Genomic DNA, 17683 nt, shown 5'->3' on the forward strand with positions numbered 1-17683 from the left:
AGTCTCTCTGTTCACTCCTCGTTATCAGAAACGTTCCTCGAATTCCTGCGGGCGCAGAACCTGTCCGGCCTCGGGCTTCCCTGCGGCCACATGGGGGAGTGCTGCCAGCGCTCGTGTCCGCGCCTGCTGGCACTGTGGAACAGGTGCTTCAGCAAGCGGAGGGACGAGGAACCCGGAGGGAAGAGCGAAGACAGCGGTCAGTGGGACCACTCCAAGACTGAGGAAGGAGATATGGACGACGGTGTTGTTTACCTGGCGTTATGGAGCTTCGAGGCGCGAGAGGACCAGGAGCTCTCCTTCCAGCCTGGAGACAGGTTCAGGATAGTGAAGAGCAGCGGTGACTGGTGGACGGCTGAGAAGATTGACCGCTCTGGGAGAGTGCTGGCCACTGGGATCGTCCCTTATAACTACCTGGAGAGAGAAGGGGACTCGGTGGATGCGCAGCCGTGAGTAAAGCAGTCAGGTCAAGTGAAAATGGGTCCAAATAGGAAGCTCGTGGAGGGAAGGTGGACTGAGCTCGAGGAGTGAAGTGTGGTGATTTGAGCGCAGTGTGGACAAAAACTTCATTAGAAATCAGTTGGAAATGAATACAGCAAACATTGGGATGGAGTTATGTGGTAATATACCACAATCAGCCATGATATTAACACCACCTTCTTCTTTCTACACTCTCTGTCCATTGTATCAGCTCCACCTCCCATAAAGGAGCATTTTGTAGTTCTTTAATACCAGACTGTAGTCCATCTGTTTCTCTGCATACTCTGTTAGCCTCCTTTCACCCTGCTCTTCAATAGTCAGGACCCCACAGGACTGCCCACCACAGAGCAGGTAGTATTTGGGTGGTGGATCATTCTCAGCACTGCAGTGACACTGACATGGTGGTGGCGAGTGTGTTAGTAGTGTGGGTTGTGCTGGTTTGAGTGGATCAGACACAGCAGTGCTGCTGGAGTGTTTAAACACTGTGTCTCACCACTCACTGTCCACTCTATTAGACACTCCTTCCTAGTTGGTCCACCTTGTAGATGTAAAGTCGTCCTCTAGTCCTTCATCAGTGCTCCCAGGACTCTGCCCTCAGGTGTTACATGGTAATGCAGTGTCATGACAATATAAAATGTGATCAAATATGACCAATTACTGGAAATGTGTATTTGACAGTTGAGTATTCAGTAATACTGATGATAGCTATAAATACTGTATAGCTATCATCAGTATTACTGATTACTGTATAGCAGTAATACTGATGGTAGCTATAAACCCGATCTGGGCAGTTCTTCCCTAGAAATCAGTTATCGTTATGGTGGCACTGTCTATTCTTTGCAGATGGTTCTTTGGCAAGATGAACCGGTTTGAATGTATCAGTCACCTCATGTCAGCTGACAATGATGATGGGTCTTTCCTGGTGCGAATAAGCGAGACTGACAACGTGGGCCATGTGCTCTCAGGTGTGTGTGTGTTCTTTAAAAATTAAGACAGATAAAATAAGAAGAATGGTGGAGCCTAGTTGTATGGTCTAGTTGGATTATTTGTCCTTCCTGTGGGTTTGATTCCCCAACCGGGACCAGCACACCATGCTACACCAGTAAGACTACATGTATCTAAAGCTGTGTAAAGAGATACAAATGTAAGTGACTCAGTGTTTGGTGCATGTAAAATAGGCTGGCAAGAAGATCTGAGTGATCATTAGGGGCCAGTCAATCAGGAGACATGCCACAAACTGGCAACAGGGTGATGGGTGCCAAGGCTCACTGTTGGGTGCATTATACAGCTCTGTGTGCTCATTAGTAGCTGAATCTGCTAGTTAGAAGGACTAAGGGGGTTCTAGATACTTTATTAAAACTTCATAAACAAATAGCACCAGATTTTCCCATCTGATTGTAACACCCAGTTTTTTCCATTGTGGTCTTCCTGCTGTATCAGTTAAGGTCAAGAACAGAGCGAAGCACTTTAAGATTTTTAAGTCGGAGAGCGGATTCTACGTGGATCAGTCGCGGTGTTTTCCCACTTTACTCAAGCTCATAGAACACTACCAGAGTCATCGACTGGCTTCTGTCGACAGACTGGGGAAACCATGCATCAGGGTGAGACACATGTAACTTACTCTCTCTCTCTCTCTCTCTTTCTGTTATTTGGCCCTTGAGCAAGACCCTTAATCCCTTAATGCAGCGAGTGGCTACACAGTAAGGTGTATTACTCAGTAACTACAGGGACTTCTGTACAAACTGGTGGAGCTATTCTTTAGTAATAGTAGTGTGTTAAAACACTTTGGCCCCTCCAGCAGGCCATAGGCTGTGTAAGGGGTTAAACCTCTCTGCTCTAGAAAGGCCATAGCATGGCTGACTCTGTGCTCTTTTTCAAGCTGGGATATGTACTGTATAAGAGTGTACAAGATTAATGCCAATCAGACACCATTTCCTCTTTTCCCGTCTGTCTCTCTTTTCTCTCTCACTCTCTCTTTCAGTTGCGTAAAAAGAGTTTTACTTCTATTTATTCGAGTGACTTCAGTTTTATTTGCCTGGGCTTTTCTGAGCAATAAAAGAACAGGAACCTTCAAGTGCAGATTATGAGGCATTCTCTACACAGTCTCCATGTGCTACAATAAGTGTAAATGTGCTTGAACTCTCCCGTTTCTCAGAAAGAGCCACAGCCTCAGGACCTGTCTCACACCACAGTGGACGAGTGGGAGTTGCCCAAGGAAGACTTCACTCTGGAGGACCAACTGGGCAGCGGCTTCTTCGCTGATGTTTATCGTGGGAAGTGGAAGAACCGCATCAACGTGGCCATTAAAATCCTCAAGAACAATGGTGAGCCCCTATCTCATTCCACCTGCTTTGTAGCTTTGCTGAAGTGAAGTGAAGTAAAGTGAAGCAAATTGACGTGTGCTAGCACTCCTTAAGCCCGCAAGCTGTGTGTTTCATCCATGTGATTGAGGGTGTTGATGGTGTTCTCACCAAGTTAATGTTCATCAGTATTAACCGAACAACATTACTTTATGATGGACTGTGGTATATTTACATTGCGAGAGGGTAGAGTGCTCCTTTCTACAGGCTGTGCTACTGTTCTACTGAGATGAAAAGAGACTGTGATTTTAAAGTAGCTGAATCTACTTATAAGGAAAGATGTATAGATAATTTTGTATTAGTTACTAAAACAGAGAATCTAACGCTCTGCAGACAGGAATGCCATTTATGACACTTGAATAGCAGCAGATAATGAAATAATCGTTAACACTGGAAACTGTGGGGGCAGTGTAGCCAATATTTCAAGTAAAACATGACTACTGCCATATGGACATGACAAAGAAGAAAGCTCACGCCGGAATGTTTCACACTGCCCTGTTTGTTGTTGTTAGACACTTTTGACTGTGAACTGCCCTCCAGTGGGTGTATTGCTTATAATGTATGCTGGCACAAAGGGCACATAGAAGTATGGGGGCAGTCACAGGATGATAAATAATCCTTAAGGGAAAAACCTACACCGGTAATGGAAAGGTGGAGGAAAATACGCTTTCTCAAGGTGCAGAGTCATCTTTTTTCACTGAACACTTATGGAAATTTCAGGACAGGCTTAGACCCTGTTTTCACTTGGTCACTTAATCCATCTAGGATAACAAGATAAGGCCAAGCCACATGGAAATGCAAGTGTAAACACACCCAAGGTCTGAGAGCCATTTGAGCCATTCGACAGCCAAAACCCCTCCTAGTGCAACCCAAACACCAGTAATAACTGCTGCACAATGAGTGAATTTGCATATTGTGGTGCATCTCCAAAACTGCAGTTTAACAGGAGGTGGAAAAACAGGTCATTTAAGAGCATGTCTGTTGGTTCATTCATCTGTAAACTTTGAAACAATTTAAAGCACAACTGCCAGATTCACATCATGTACAAAGTGAAAAACAGTAAGAATTCGGTCCCACACAGCAGTCTGAGTACCGAGCGTAAACACATGTGACTAAAATCTTTTGGGATACAATCGAGATACTAGTCATATGAAATGAGCATGTGTAAGCTGGGTCTTATACTCTGTGATTATTTCTTTACAGTAAGGTTTTATATATATATTATAGGACACTAGTCTTGTTTGTAAATGCAAAAGTAAGGCCTTTTCTCCCAGTGATACCACAGCCATTGGACCAGGAGTCCAAGAGAGCATACTGGTTTATCTTTAGGATGGCCCTCCCTCTTCCCTTATTATTCAGTGTACTGCTAGCCTGTTTTGGCATCTGTTAGCTGGTGTTATATCTTTTAAAAGATGCAGTAGTGCTTCACTACACGTTCACTGCTATCTTCCTCTTTGCTTATTCATTTGGAAGAAGCGTGTGCATGCCTTCACCCGACCAGTGCTGGCAGCCTCATATGGAAGGAAGAGACCTAGATAGAGGTTGGAATGGGGAAATATGAATACTATGTTTTCCTTTTATGAACAAACAAATACTGTCGTAAAAGATTCCACAGTCACGTTTAAGCTGAAAGAAAGCTGGAAGGCTCTTTAATGATAGTCAAAACAATGCTGTCTTGCCTGTTCTTCAAGATGTTTTGTTTTTGTTTTTTGTTTTTTTTGCATAATCATACTCATAATCAACCTCAGCTCTTACCTTCAGCTCTTCTGTGGTTGGCCTGGGCTAGTTATTACTTAGTGTGTGTGTGTCCACCTGTGCATTGCTTAAGTTCTAAACTCATGTGACCAAAGAAAAACATCATTTTTTTTTTTATTCAAAAACAATGCTAAGAATAATGATGTTGTCTTATTTTCAGAAAAAGTAGTTGAGAGCTGGTTAGAAGAATACAGGTTTACTCTTAACCCTTCCTCAAAGCCTCCAGCCAATGCATATGTTTATAACACAGTTGTTAACTCAATTAAACAACGATTAATCAAACCAGGTACTAGATGATCACTTAGAGTAATTCCATGTTGCAGTTTTCAAAAGTTTAATTAAGAAATTAAGTAACATAATATATGTTTATCCTCTAAAAATATATTTTTCCACCTCGGTCATAAAATCCTTATAATTTGTTATTCATACATGGGATCTATATTCACAGTAAAATGTGACAGGGTGGTAAATTTCATGCTAAAACAAGTTAGTGTAATGAGGTGGCAAGAGTTTGAATAAGAATTTATACATATTTTACATTTTACTCCTTTTTATTTTATATATCTTGTGGACACATATAATCCTAAAAAACAATGTTTCATAAAAATATGTATATTTATTTATTATTTTACATTCATTTAGTGATATTTTTGATTCATATGTCATGTTGGCCAATATGGATACCGGGAATGTACTAATGAAAAACGCTATTTATTAAAACAGAATTCTCTTTATGAATCAGTATTTCCCGTCTATCATGTTAGTACACTTGAATCAATAACTTTAAGCTTTGGAAACACAATTTGGCACATTGCATGTGCTTAATGCATTTCATCAAACATTGAGGATGTAAATGGCACCTGATTCATTAAAATTACAATATATATTGCTCAACAATGAATATTACTGGGCGTCCTTAAGCAAAGGTTAGGTCAACATGTATTATTCTTTGTATTTATTCTGTTTTTATGAACAAATAAACACCTACAGCCCAGATAAACAGCTTTTTAAATGGAATTTTCACAAATGACCAAAACCTTTATACAGTACTGTATATACTCAGTGCTGTTATATGCTTGTGTGCCGTCCTGCATATTGAATGTGATACCTTTGTGTTTTTTGTGCATTGGGATTAACAGTGTAAAAAGTTGTATATTGATATATAAGTTTGTATATTGATTCCTGCTATTTTCATCTCTCCTTCTCAGCATCTCTGAACCAGCGCGAATTTCATTTAGAGGTTCAGGTTTTAAAACGCTTGCGTCACAGACACCTCATCTCGCTCTTCGCTATTTGCACATCCTCCACCCCCTATTACATCATCACTGAACTGATGGAGAAGGGTAACTTGCTGGACTTTTTGCGCAGTAAGTGATTACTCACATAAACATGTGGTTTATGACACTATATCGTCCTTAACTGTTAGTAGAAAGTATATGGCTGTGCTGAGTTAGTGGATATATGTGAATATGCAAAAACTAATTCTATTCCACTGATAGAATACTATAGTACGTGATATGTTTTGAAACTTTAAAAACATAAAAAATACTACTACAGTTTTTTTTACAAATGTGATGAAAATTGTTGTTGGTTTACATTTATATGTGGTCTTTAAAAGTGTCTGAAGAAAAGGTCCACTTACTGTGTGCCCACACCAATAACTCACAGCTCGTTTTTACCCATCTCCGAAACAATGTGGCTCATGTAGGACGTGTGACTATACTTCTGTCAGTTTGCCTGCTTGGTGTAGTGTAATGGGTAACAACACTGACCTTCCATTAACAGACTAGGGTTCTATTCCCTGGCTGGACAAGCACACCACGCTACACCTTGGGCAATCAAAATAGTTCAACCCCCATTGCAAACCCCATTTCTTTATATTAGTCATATTTCTATCATGTAGTCAAACGTCACAGTCAGCAAACTCCAAGCCAGTCCAGGTATTTGATGTGTTTTTCTCTAGCACACCAAATTCAACTAATCCAGCCCTTGATTTGCCACCTGATCTGCAAATGTGTGCTCTTAGAGGGATTCTATTGAGGGGTTAAATATTTCTGAGACTGCAGTAACTTCATTCATTAGGAGAAAGCACTTGTACTGTTAGTTGTGCTGAGCTGTTTAAATGGTTATTGTTTGCTTGGTTTATTGCAAACAGCTGAAAGTTGTATAGTTTGTAATAAACCTAATTTGCACTGGTGGCTGAATGATTTTGATTGCAACTGTACCTCTATAACATGACTCTGATGTCACTCTGGGTAAGAGCGCCAGCCAAATGCCATAAATGTAAATCCTTGTCTTGCTATTCATTTCCCTAATTAGTCTCTCTGTTCTTGCTTTATCAGGTACAGAAGGTGGGACTTTAGATCTGGTGAGTTTGATAGACATGGCAGCCCAGGTGGCTGAAGGTATGTCGTACCTGGAGGAGCATAACAGTATTCACAGGGATCTAGCGGCCCGGAACGTTCTTGTTGGGGAGGGATATATCTGCAAGGTGGCTGACTTTGGCTTAGCACGATTCATCAAGGTTAGTTCACTCAGTTTTTTCATACAAATTTGAAACAATATGAAATAAATAGTGTGATGAATGTAGCTCTGATGCATAGATTGGACTCTAGAAAATGTAGTGTGGAATCCAATATTATACACAATTGCATATCAACTCATTTTAAACTATAGACTTTCTCTGCCTGGATGTTTGGTATACTTTGTGAAATAATTTATAGTATATAACAGTGCGTACAGTGCTAGGTTATTCGCTTCGGCTTTGCACAGTGCCATGAAAGCATTTCTCTGCCTTGATTTCCTTTTTTAAACATACTCTAAATAGCCAAAAGTATTCACTCACCCCTCCAAATCATTAAATTCAGGTGTTCCAATCAATTCCATGGCCACAGGTGTATATAAACAAGCCCCTGGGCATGCAGACTGCTTCTTCTAACATTTGTGAAAGAATGGGTCTCTCTCAGGAGATCAGTGAATTCCAGCGTGGTATCATGATAGGATGCCACCTGTGCAACAAGTCCAGTCATAAAATGTCCTCACTACTAAATATCCCACAGTCAACTGTCAGTGGCATTATAACAAAGTGGAAGCAAATTGGGAACAACAGCAACACAGCCACAAAGTGGTAGGCCACGTAAAATGACAGAGCGAGGTCAGCTCAGCGGATGCTGAGGCACATTGTGTGCAGAGGTCATCAACTTTCTGCAGAGTCAATCGCTACAGACCTCCAAACTTCATGTGGCCTTCAGATTAGCTCAAGAGCAGTGCGTAGAGAGCTTCATGGAATGGGTTTTTGTGGCTGCGCAGCTGCATCCAAGCCTTACATCACCAAGCTTAATGCACAGCGTCGGATTCAGTGGTGTAAAGCACGCCGCCACTGGACTGTAGAGCAGTGAAGACGTGTTCTCTGGAGTGATGAATCACGCTTCTCTGTCTGGCAATCCGATGGACGAGTTTGGATTTGGCGGTTGCCAGGAGCACGGTACTGACTGCATTGTGCCAGAAGTAAAGTTTGGTGGAGGGGGAATTTTGCTGTGGGGTTGTGGGGGTTTCAAGCTCCCAACGTTGTGGGAACAGTTTGGGGATGGCCCCTTCCTGTTCCAACGTGACTGTGCACCTGAAGGTTGGAGGTTAAGAAGGTAATTTAGGAAGCCAGTCACCCCTGGCCAGCAAAGTTTTCTCTATTTGCAGGTGTTGGCTCTCACTGTAGTTCGCTGGAATCCCAGATCCTTATAAATGGCTTTGGAACACTTTGAGAAAAATAAATAAATAAAATAATAATATTAATAATAATAATAATAAATAATAATGCGTAAAAATAAATGATAAATTAAAAGTTTGTGAAGCGTATCCAAAAGTTTAAGAGAGCTGGTAGTATACATATTATGTGTTTGAGTAAGTGATGTGTACAGTATATGTGGCCTTCCTTCTATAGGAACCAGTCTATATTTCAGAAGAGAAGAAGATTCCATACAAGTGGACAGCTCCTGAAGCCATCACCCACAACCGTTTCTCGAATAAATCAGACGTTTGGTCATTTGGCATTCTCCTGTATGAGATTGTTACCTATGGTGGCATTCCATATCCAGGTAAACTATGATCCACTTTCAGAAAATGCTTAGTTTGGTTTTTGTTTTTTGACTTTATTTAACTATATAATGCTGGGGACAGCATCTGTACTCTGTTTCTTTTAAACCAAGAGTGTGTCAGAAGGAGAAGGATGGTAACAATCTAGTGTTGTAACTGCTTGTGCTAAGAAGCTCTGCTGCAGTTCTGTATTTTACTCAATACTTTCACTAATTTGTCATCCATTAAAATGCAAAGTCATTCAGGGTGGTGTGTTGTGAAATGTAAAAATGTGAGAGATTCAGAGTCAGAATTGTTTTGCAGTAATGGGGACTATAGCCTGATATTAATGATTTTAATGCTTCATAATGAATACACTACTTGATGACTCGATAGTTAATAATTTTAGCATAAAACATCTTTCATTCTTAATTACATGCAGGTTGGAAAAATACATGTAAAACATCATAGCGCAAAATAGAACCAGAAGAAAACTGAGACACAAACCGCATGGTTTACAGATGAAAAGACAAAATGGCTGAAATATAAAGATATATATATATACACACACATATATGTATGTAACTGTGTATGAAGTATGAAAGGATGTGATCTCATCTCAGCTCCATGTTCTAACCAGACTAGATGTCACATGGCCAGTCCAGGATTCAAGGATTCAAGGATTTTTTCATGGATCTTAAAAAATGAAATGAGGAATTCACTCTATTACAAAAACACATTCATCAAATATTTAAGTTGCTGTTTGTGTATCCTCAATATTTTGTACAAAATAATTATAGATAAAATATGACATACCTCACTTACATGTTTCCTGCCAGAGGAACTGACATCACTGGGTGCACATCACGTTTTTTAATAGCACTGTTTGGGTATTTTTATACAGATTTAAAAAGAGAGACAACAGAGTTGACCAGAACAGTGGGGCTGGCATAATAACTTTTTTATATATATATAAATGAATTGCACATATATATATATTTGTGCAATTCCTTTTAGAACCGTTAAGAGTAAATATAAGAAGTAGACTTAACTATTAACATGTTTATTTAAGTGATAAGTTATTATTTGGTTTATACATGTGGCCTAAAATATAAACCAAGCAATATTAGTATTGACAGTTTAATGTAATGTGTATTATTATTCAGAACGGACACATTAAGGGTGTGAAATGTACCCCTAATTCTAGAACTAACTATATATATTTACACACGGACCAGCAGCAAGTCTAAAATAAATAAATAAATAAATAAATTGATGGGAGTTATGATTTCAAATTCAGTCTTTAGGTTGGTCAGCAGTGGTTTTTGAATCACCTAAATGGCATCCTGATACTAAAGCCAAACAGCATTTTAATCTCTCTGCCTTGTAAACAGCTTTACAGAACGTTTCAGGCTGCGTGGCAGTCAATTTGACTCAGGAACAAGTTACTGACCTTGTCCATTTTTTACATGGACAAATGTTCTTTGTTGTAATTTAAGTCATTTAAAATGAAAATGAAATCAAAAAGTTCTAAGACAGCACTCTCTTTAGCGTTCATGATAACAAAGAGCAGTGACTACTTTTCACTTTTCAGAAAGACAATTATAGACCAACATTTTAAAGGTAAAAGCTATAAGGCCATCTCCAAGCAGCTTGACGTTCCTGTCACCACAGTTGCACGTTATTTGCAAGTTTTAGGTCTACGGGACTCTAGCCAACCTAGCAAGAGAAGTATTGATGACAAATTGTAGAGACTGATAATACTAATGGTAACCAAAAAAGCACAGAACAACTTCCAAAAAGATTAAAGATGAACTCCAAGGTCAAGATACATCAGTATCAAATTGCACCATCCTTCGCTGTCCAAAGTGCACTTACAGGAACAGAGGAGGATTATCACTGTTGAAAGCAAATCATAATAATTTGACAAAATGCATATTGACCAGACACAAAGCTTCTTGGAGAATGTCCTGTGGACAGATGAGACAAAACTGGAGCTTTTTGGCAAGTCACATCAGCTCTATGTTCACAGATGCAAAAATGAAGTCTACAAAGAAAAGAAGATTGTAGCTCATGTGAGACGTGGAGGAGGCTCGGTTATGTTTTGGGGCTGCTTTGCTGCATCTGACAGGGTGTCTTGAATCTGTGCAGGGTGCAATGTAATCTTAAGACTATCATAGGCATTCTGGAGCAAAACGTGCTGCCCAGTGTGCTGCTCAGCTTCATTCATTTGTTGTAAAAGCTCTGCAGGCCTGGGAGCTTGTTTTTTTAATGATGTGATCAGCTGATGGCACCACACTCTGGGCAGCCTGCCTATCCACACTCCACACTATCATTATACATTTTTACTTATATTAATTAATTTAGTATTTAGAAACAAAATGGCTTACTAAACTCAGTTTAGTAAAATAAAATGGGTTTATATGTGTTATAAACATTGTGAGCTTTGGTTCCTACCATCAGTGCTGTACAGAAAATGTTGGTATTTAATATTTAAGACACTACTTGTGTACGTCTATATATTTGACATATTTGACAGCTTAAGTGTAATCTCAGCACATTTTATGACTTGGATAAATGTAATACATTTTCTTTTGCATGCTGCAGGTTTCACTGCAGGTGAGGCGGTTCGTCAGATCACCCATCACGGCTACAGGATGCCGGCCCCTCCAAAATGCCCCCGCTTGGTTTATAACATCATGAAGTCCTGTTGGAGTGAATTGCCAGAGGACCGGCCTTATTTTAAAACGCTAAAATCTGATCTGGAAAACGTCAACCGCTACTCTGAACTAGAATGATCTACTGAACTAGAGTCTTTCTACTGGTGTCTGGATCCCTGGAGTCTTTCCATCAGGAATACTAACTACCGCTGCTGTAAACCACCAGCAGAGGGCAGCACAGACTGATTGTCAGGCTGGAAGACCAGGCCTAGACCAAATGAGGAATTTACAGTATGTTGTTCTTTTTTCTGGGAAATCTACAGGATTTGATTCAGTGGGGTTGGTTACTGTCCTGTAATTTGTCATTGGATGGCAACTTCTCAGGGACAATGACACATAACAGACTAATAACACATTCATTATCTTGATTGCCTTCCATTTGAATGCAAAACTAATACGAGGAATACGTGAAGAGATGAATGCACTTTGTCAGTTAAATGTTGTAAAATACTGATTGCATACTAGTAGTGTTTAGTACAGTTATACACATGATGAAGGGCTGATGTATATAGATAAGAAATAAATACCTTGGATAGACACTTCTGGATTGCATTGGCCAGCAACAGTAATAGGAATGATTCTGATTAGTTACATATTATGTGAACTGGTATAATTAAGCTTCCAATGGAGACAGAACTGAACTGTTTATTAAACACGCCCTGGGAAGTTCTGTGAGAACCTGCTGTCCCATGTGCACCACAATTGCCTTTATAGTATATAGATTAGTAACTGTGCAACACTGGATAAGGTATCATACAGTCATGAGAAAAAATAGGACACCCCATTAAAACCTCTGTCTTTCTTTAACACATTTAAACATGTCTACAACTTTTCTGAAGGCCTTTGGATCTTGCAGGGATGATACCATTCACTTCAACCAGGTTTCATAAGACAGGCTCCTCCAAAATCCTCTCTAGTGATGTTGTAATCATCTGCAGCTGATGTGCTGTACCTGATTCTAATTTTAGGAATTTTACTTGCAAGAAAACTATTCTAATTCATTATACAAATTATTTTTTCTTCAGTTGTATGTTTTTATTTATACTACCTCCATCTCTCAGATGTCCATATGTCCAAATATGCTAATAAGACAATGGTTTTCAGTGGAGGTCTCTTTTTTAACATGACTGTAAGCTAAACGCAGAGTGTAGCTTATTAATTGTAGTTCTACTCTGTCAAGACAATGAAAATGGCCCTGTTCGCATCACAGCAAGGAGATTTAGAGGTGCTTTAGAAATGTCATGTAGTTGAGACTGTATCTTTACCTGTTGGCTGTGCAGGCTGTGTCCACTAGGGGTGCAAAAGGCAATGCCTTTAACAGCAAACTGTTCATGCAGTGGGACTGTGACTGTAGGATGATTTTGACAGACAGCTACTCACCAGAGTAAAAGTACACGATGTCACCTTCCTCCTGTAAGAGGAGGAAATCAACACTGAACACATTACGAACAAGAGCTACTGAAGTCATTAGCCATTTCTGTAATAAAACATATGTTTGGTCATTCAGTGTACTCCTGTATGAGGCTTCTGAGATAGATGAGGCCACTTTCATGTATGTAGTAGCAGCTTAAAATGTCCTGCATTTTGTATGGATGGGCCAGTGATTAGACATTAGAGCTGGGCAATATGACAATATTGTATCGTATTGTGATAAATTCGGTTATCATGATAAACAATATGCTTTTCTAAGTATATTGAGGATACTGTTAGTGCTTAATAAACACTGATCAGCTGCAGGTTTCATTACAGACATGTAATTAGACTGGTTTAATTAGATGAAGAGCAGCAGATGTTGAATATAAATCACTGTACTGAGTACAGGAGAGGATCTGAATAGTAGTGTTTAAGAATCTGCTGCTACTGATGTATTTAGTCTGTGACCACATGTATTGTAATAAATACTGTGTATTGTGAAAATGTCTTTAAATATTGAGATATAGTATTTTTTACCATATCGCCGAGTCCTATTAGACATCCATGGACTGATTCGGCTCCCCCCTGAATTAAACTGGCCCATAAAAACCACTACAGGCTGACCAAAATATAGAGACCAGTAAATCAGGACAGTTCTTTTGCCGCCTCCAAAGCAAATTTATGGCCCAGGTGTGTTTTCCAGGATGAGAATTCATCAAAATGATGCCAAAAAAATCATAACATAATTATTATTATTATGATGATGATGATTATTATTATTATTATTATCATTATTATGGTTGTTGTTTGCTGTATCTTTTCTCTTTTTCTCCCTATTTGGTAATTACAGTTAACCTGTACGTAGTTAACCCTAGCACTAGCAATGCCCCCAACACAAGTTTCCTCCGATACATGCAAAGCCAGCCACTACTAACTTGCCATAGCTGGATCCACAGCTACACCACAACAGCTAAAAGACGCCTGTGCTGGGCAACAGGGGTCCTGCCAGAGATTTTGGACCCCATGAAAAGATCATGTAATAAGATAACTTGGGCCAACAAATCTAATTCTGCCAAAATATTCAATTGATACATTTTAGGGCCCCTGTCAGTCACAGGCCCTTAGAATAGTCCTATCGCTTCCCCCTGATACAGTGGGGAGAAAATGAGGGGGAGAGAGCATGGCCAATTGTGCTTTATCGGTCTCCGGCCACTGATGGCAAAATGGCATGGCTCAGGATTTGAACTTGTGACCCCTGGGTAATAGTGGTAGTGTATTGAGTTAGTTGTTATTATTATTTACTTTTTTATTATTAATATACCATGCAGTACTGAGAGTAAATCTTTCCATCAGGCTGGCTATGTTCATTGTGTCCGCTAGGGGGTGTAAAACAGCCTTTCAGGTCAGCACGCTGTCCATGCAGTGAGAGCGTGATTGAGAGTAAGAAGAGTTTTGACAGATAGCTGCTGTCATCATACCAGTCAGAGCAGGCTCAGGCGTCCTGGGGAAACCACCACATCTGCCAGGACTGATTCAATCTTATTTAACCCATGTGGACACTTGACACTGGAAGGGCCACTAAAAGGGCTTGCATATTAAAAGTGTCATAGAATGCATGCATTGAGTATTTTAAGATGTTCCTTGATGTATAAATAGTCAATCATTGGTTTGAGAAGCCCATTAAAACTGTTATTTTTCCATTTATGGTAAATAATTATTTGATGAGCTCTGCTGTGACTGGCTGGTTAACGGCACTGCAACAGCTCAAACTGAACCAGCATAGCAAAGTAGTGCATGGCTTACCATAGTACAGGTTTCTTTTCAGCACAGTAACATGAACATTGTCCTTTTTTGATTCCCAAATCTTAGTGGATAGTGCTGATGGGTACTGTGGGGAGCACTTACCTAGCTGAAGAGATGCTAAAGCTGGCTTGCTATAGCTAGCTTTTCCTGACTTTTGCTTCATTGCACGTCTCTTTGAGCTCCGCTTCTGCAAATACTGACACAGGAAAAGCTGGGGTCATGAGGCCTGGTTCACAATGCAACTTGTATTCCTATAACTTGAGTCTGGAGGTGATGTGCTACTCTCTAGTTTTAACAGCACATATATTTTCCATCACGTTTTACCCTTGTGCCAGCGTTGACCTGGGCTTTTTGTGGGGGGTGTAAATATAATGTGTCAAGACCATTGATGTATATAGCCGTGGACAGTACCTCCTTATTCACTCCCATTGCGTCATTATGAAGCCAAAAGATGACCGAAATAGAATCTTCCATCTTGCCTATAGAGAGGCGAGGCAGTGTGACCAGCCACTGAACTTGACTTTTATTACAAACTTAACGAAAATGTGATTACCACTCAATAACAGTTAAGTCAACTGCACACCAAGTTAGTTAGTACACTAATATGCCATTTAATGTCTTAAAATACCTAGTCTATTCACAATATCAGACGGCCAGTATTAGCAGTCCATCAACTTGCCCACAGCTGGCAACCACCTTTCCACTACATCCCTTTAAATATCACCAAATAACTCATATAAAACATGTAATCATGAAACAAAAACATGGGGGGGGGGGGGTAGTAATGTGGGGGGTGCGAGCTTGCAGAATTGACAGAACACAGCTGCCAGAAACAACATAGTAGATGTGTAATTTAAAATTACAGTTTTCTTTCTGCTCAGTTTACTTGCATTGGATTGGACAGGGTTAAAAGTCGTACTGCAGCCAGTCACCAGAGACTGTTACAAGACGGGTATGGGGTTTGGGAATTGGCCCGTTTTCCAGCTTTTGGTTATGGTGGAATTTCCTTTGAATGAGGAGACAACAGTGTTTGAGGTTCATTATAGGGATGAATCAGTGCTTTGATTAAACTTTAAGCTCACCCCTGTTCCAAATAAGCTCACAACAATATGTCTGATTTAAAATGTTTATTGTAAAAACATACTTAGAAACAATTGAAAATTTCATTTTAAGGTAAAAAACAATAACAAATACCAAACCCATGAAAGTCTAGCAATAGAGCTGTTAACATATCCACTAAAATCCACTAAATTTCATTATATTTTGAATTATTTTATTTAGCTTAATCAGTTATTAAAGATTACGGTAAAGTAACTTCCATCAGTGAATATTTTAAAACTTGTTTAAATGTGTTTATAAAAATTAAACTAAGACTATATTTATAGTTATAGACCAAACTGTACAATGCTTTAATATGAACAATGTTGATAAAATCCATTAAATTATACATTTTTCTTGTTGACAAAATTCGGCTTACAGTGGAGGACTGTACCCTTAACTCACCATACAATAATATAATTCTTAAAAAAAAACTAGAGCAATCTTCACCTACTGACCATTAATAAACTGACAATGTTTTGTATTATAAATGCTAAAATTGAAGCCAGCAATACATGTGATGCAATCTCATCTCACTAGCATGAAACTATGTGCTGTAGCTGCTGTCTATGAAATTGTTTGAAACATTAATTTCTTAATCTGGCAAAAAGCAGTGACATGCAAATTAAAGGTCAAAAACACCAAAAAACATCCGTTTATGGGTTTATGGGTTTATGGGACATGGAAAGCCATCTTAGTTTGTAGTTATGTGATTGGCTTAAAATTGCGGGAAATATGTAGAAACAAACATGTTACTTATTTAAGATAAAAAGTAAGCTTGTTTCTTTAAGTAATGTGAGCTCAAAGATGGGTATGTGAGCTTAATCGGTACCCATGTACTTCACATGTCAAAAGAAAAACTGATCAACTCAAAATAAAAAAATCGAGAAGCTTTGCTGTTTTATTAAATCTCAGAAAAAACTGCATCATGAAAATCCATAGTATCAAAGTCAAGTCAAATTTATTTGTATAGCGCTTTTGTCTTCACAAAGCAGCTTTACTTAATTAGTAATTAGTAAAAGACAGAGACAAAAAAAATAAATAACTTTTTTTTTAATAATAATATTACTTATTTTGCCATTATTTTCCTTCCCTAATTCCCTCAAACCATGTTAAATTGTTCAAATATCTTAAATTAGGCTTAAAGTTAGCCTTGTGGCTCCAATGCAAAACTGCCCTGGCTTAGAACGTTTTTAGCTGTGGAAAAATTTATCACATGGGCCAAGCCCAGTTTGGATGAGTATGATGCAGCACTTTACTGGGAACTGCACATTAATATATAATTTATAATGCAGATTTATTAGTGTCCTACAACCGGTGGGAGGGCATAGTGGAAGGGAGAGAGATGTTAAGAGTGAGTTATTGACAACAGTGGGTTTCATATTGCTTTAAGCAAATACTTGCAGTGAAAACAGGCCAGGCCACATAAATAGACTAGCACCCAGTAACCCCAGCCCCAACCCCGACCTTGCTGACACTCCAGTTTTTACACTGTGGTGAGAGGTATGTGGCTCAGCTAGTTCTCAGCCTCAGCTGCAGTCTAGAACCACAGTGTACTGTCAGTTTGTCTACTGTTTTTTTTTTGTTATGTGTGACTGGATGACGGAGCATTTGTAGGTCTGATATCAGTGTCTTTTTATGATTTGTTTGCGGTGCTGAAGGTGAGTGTGTATGAATGGAGTTGAACAGTGCGTATGTGACTGATTCTGTATACACCTGTATAAGCCTCTGTGGTGTATCAATCCCTCTGCCAGGTGTGTTGAATTAAAGTGACAGACGTCTCGGCAAACATCTCCTGGCACACACATGCTGGAGCTTGAGCTGCACCCGTTCAGGTTCATTCTGGGAGAACTCAGCATACACTATTTACACACTCTGGATGTGGTTACAACATATAAACAGGGTGAAAGGTCACCCAAAAAATAAACAGAACAGTTACAGGGACAAAATTACTCAAATGAATAATGTCATGTTTTCCACAGAAAAAGC

At 39.3% G+C, this 17683-nt stretch overlaps 1 protein-coding gene across 1 annotated transcript; it reads left to right on the forward strand.

The window, feature by feature from the left end:
* The first annotated feature begins 67 nt into the window (after positions 1-67).
* On the forward strand, positions 68-12807 carry ptk6b (PTK6 protein tyrosine kinase 6b). Its single transcript, XM_072696427.1, has 8 exons — positions 68-446; positions 1321-1442; positions 1918-2078; positions 2633-2801; positions 5801-5959; positions 6935-7116; positions 8530-8683; positions 11268-12807. The coding sequence occupies exons 1-8, from the start codon at positions 91-93 to the stop codon at positions 11456-11458; spliced, it is 1494 nt and encodes a 497-aa protein (XP_072552528.1). The 5' UTR covers positions 68-90; the 3' UTR covers positions 11459-12807.
* Positions 12808-17683: the final 4876 nt, after the last annotated feature.

This window comes from Salminus brasiliensis, chromosome 14 (genome assembly GCF_030463535.1).
Source record: "Salminus brasiliensis chromosome 14, fSalBra1.hap2, whole genome shotgun sequence".
NCBI lineage: Eukaryota > Metazoa > Chordata > Actinopteri > Characiformes > Bryconidae > Salminus > Salminus brasiliensis.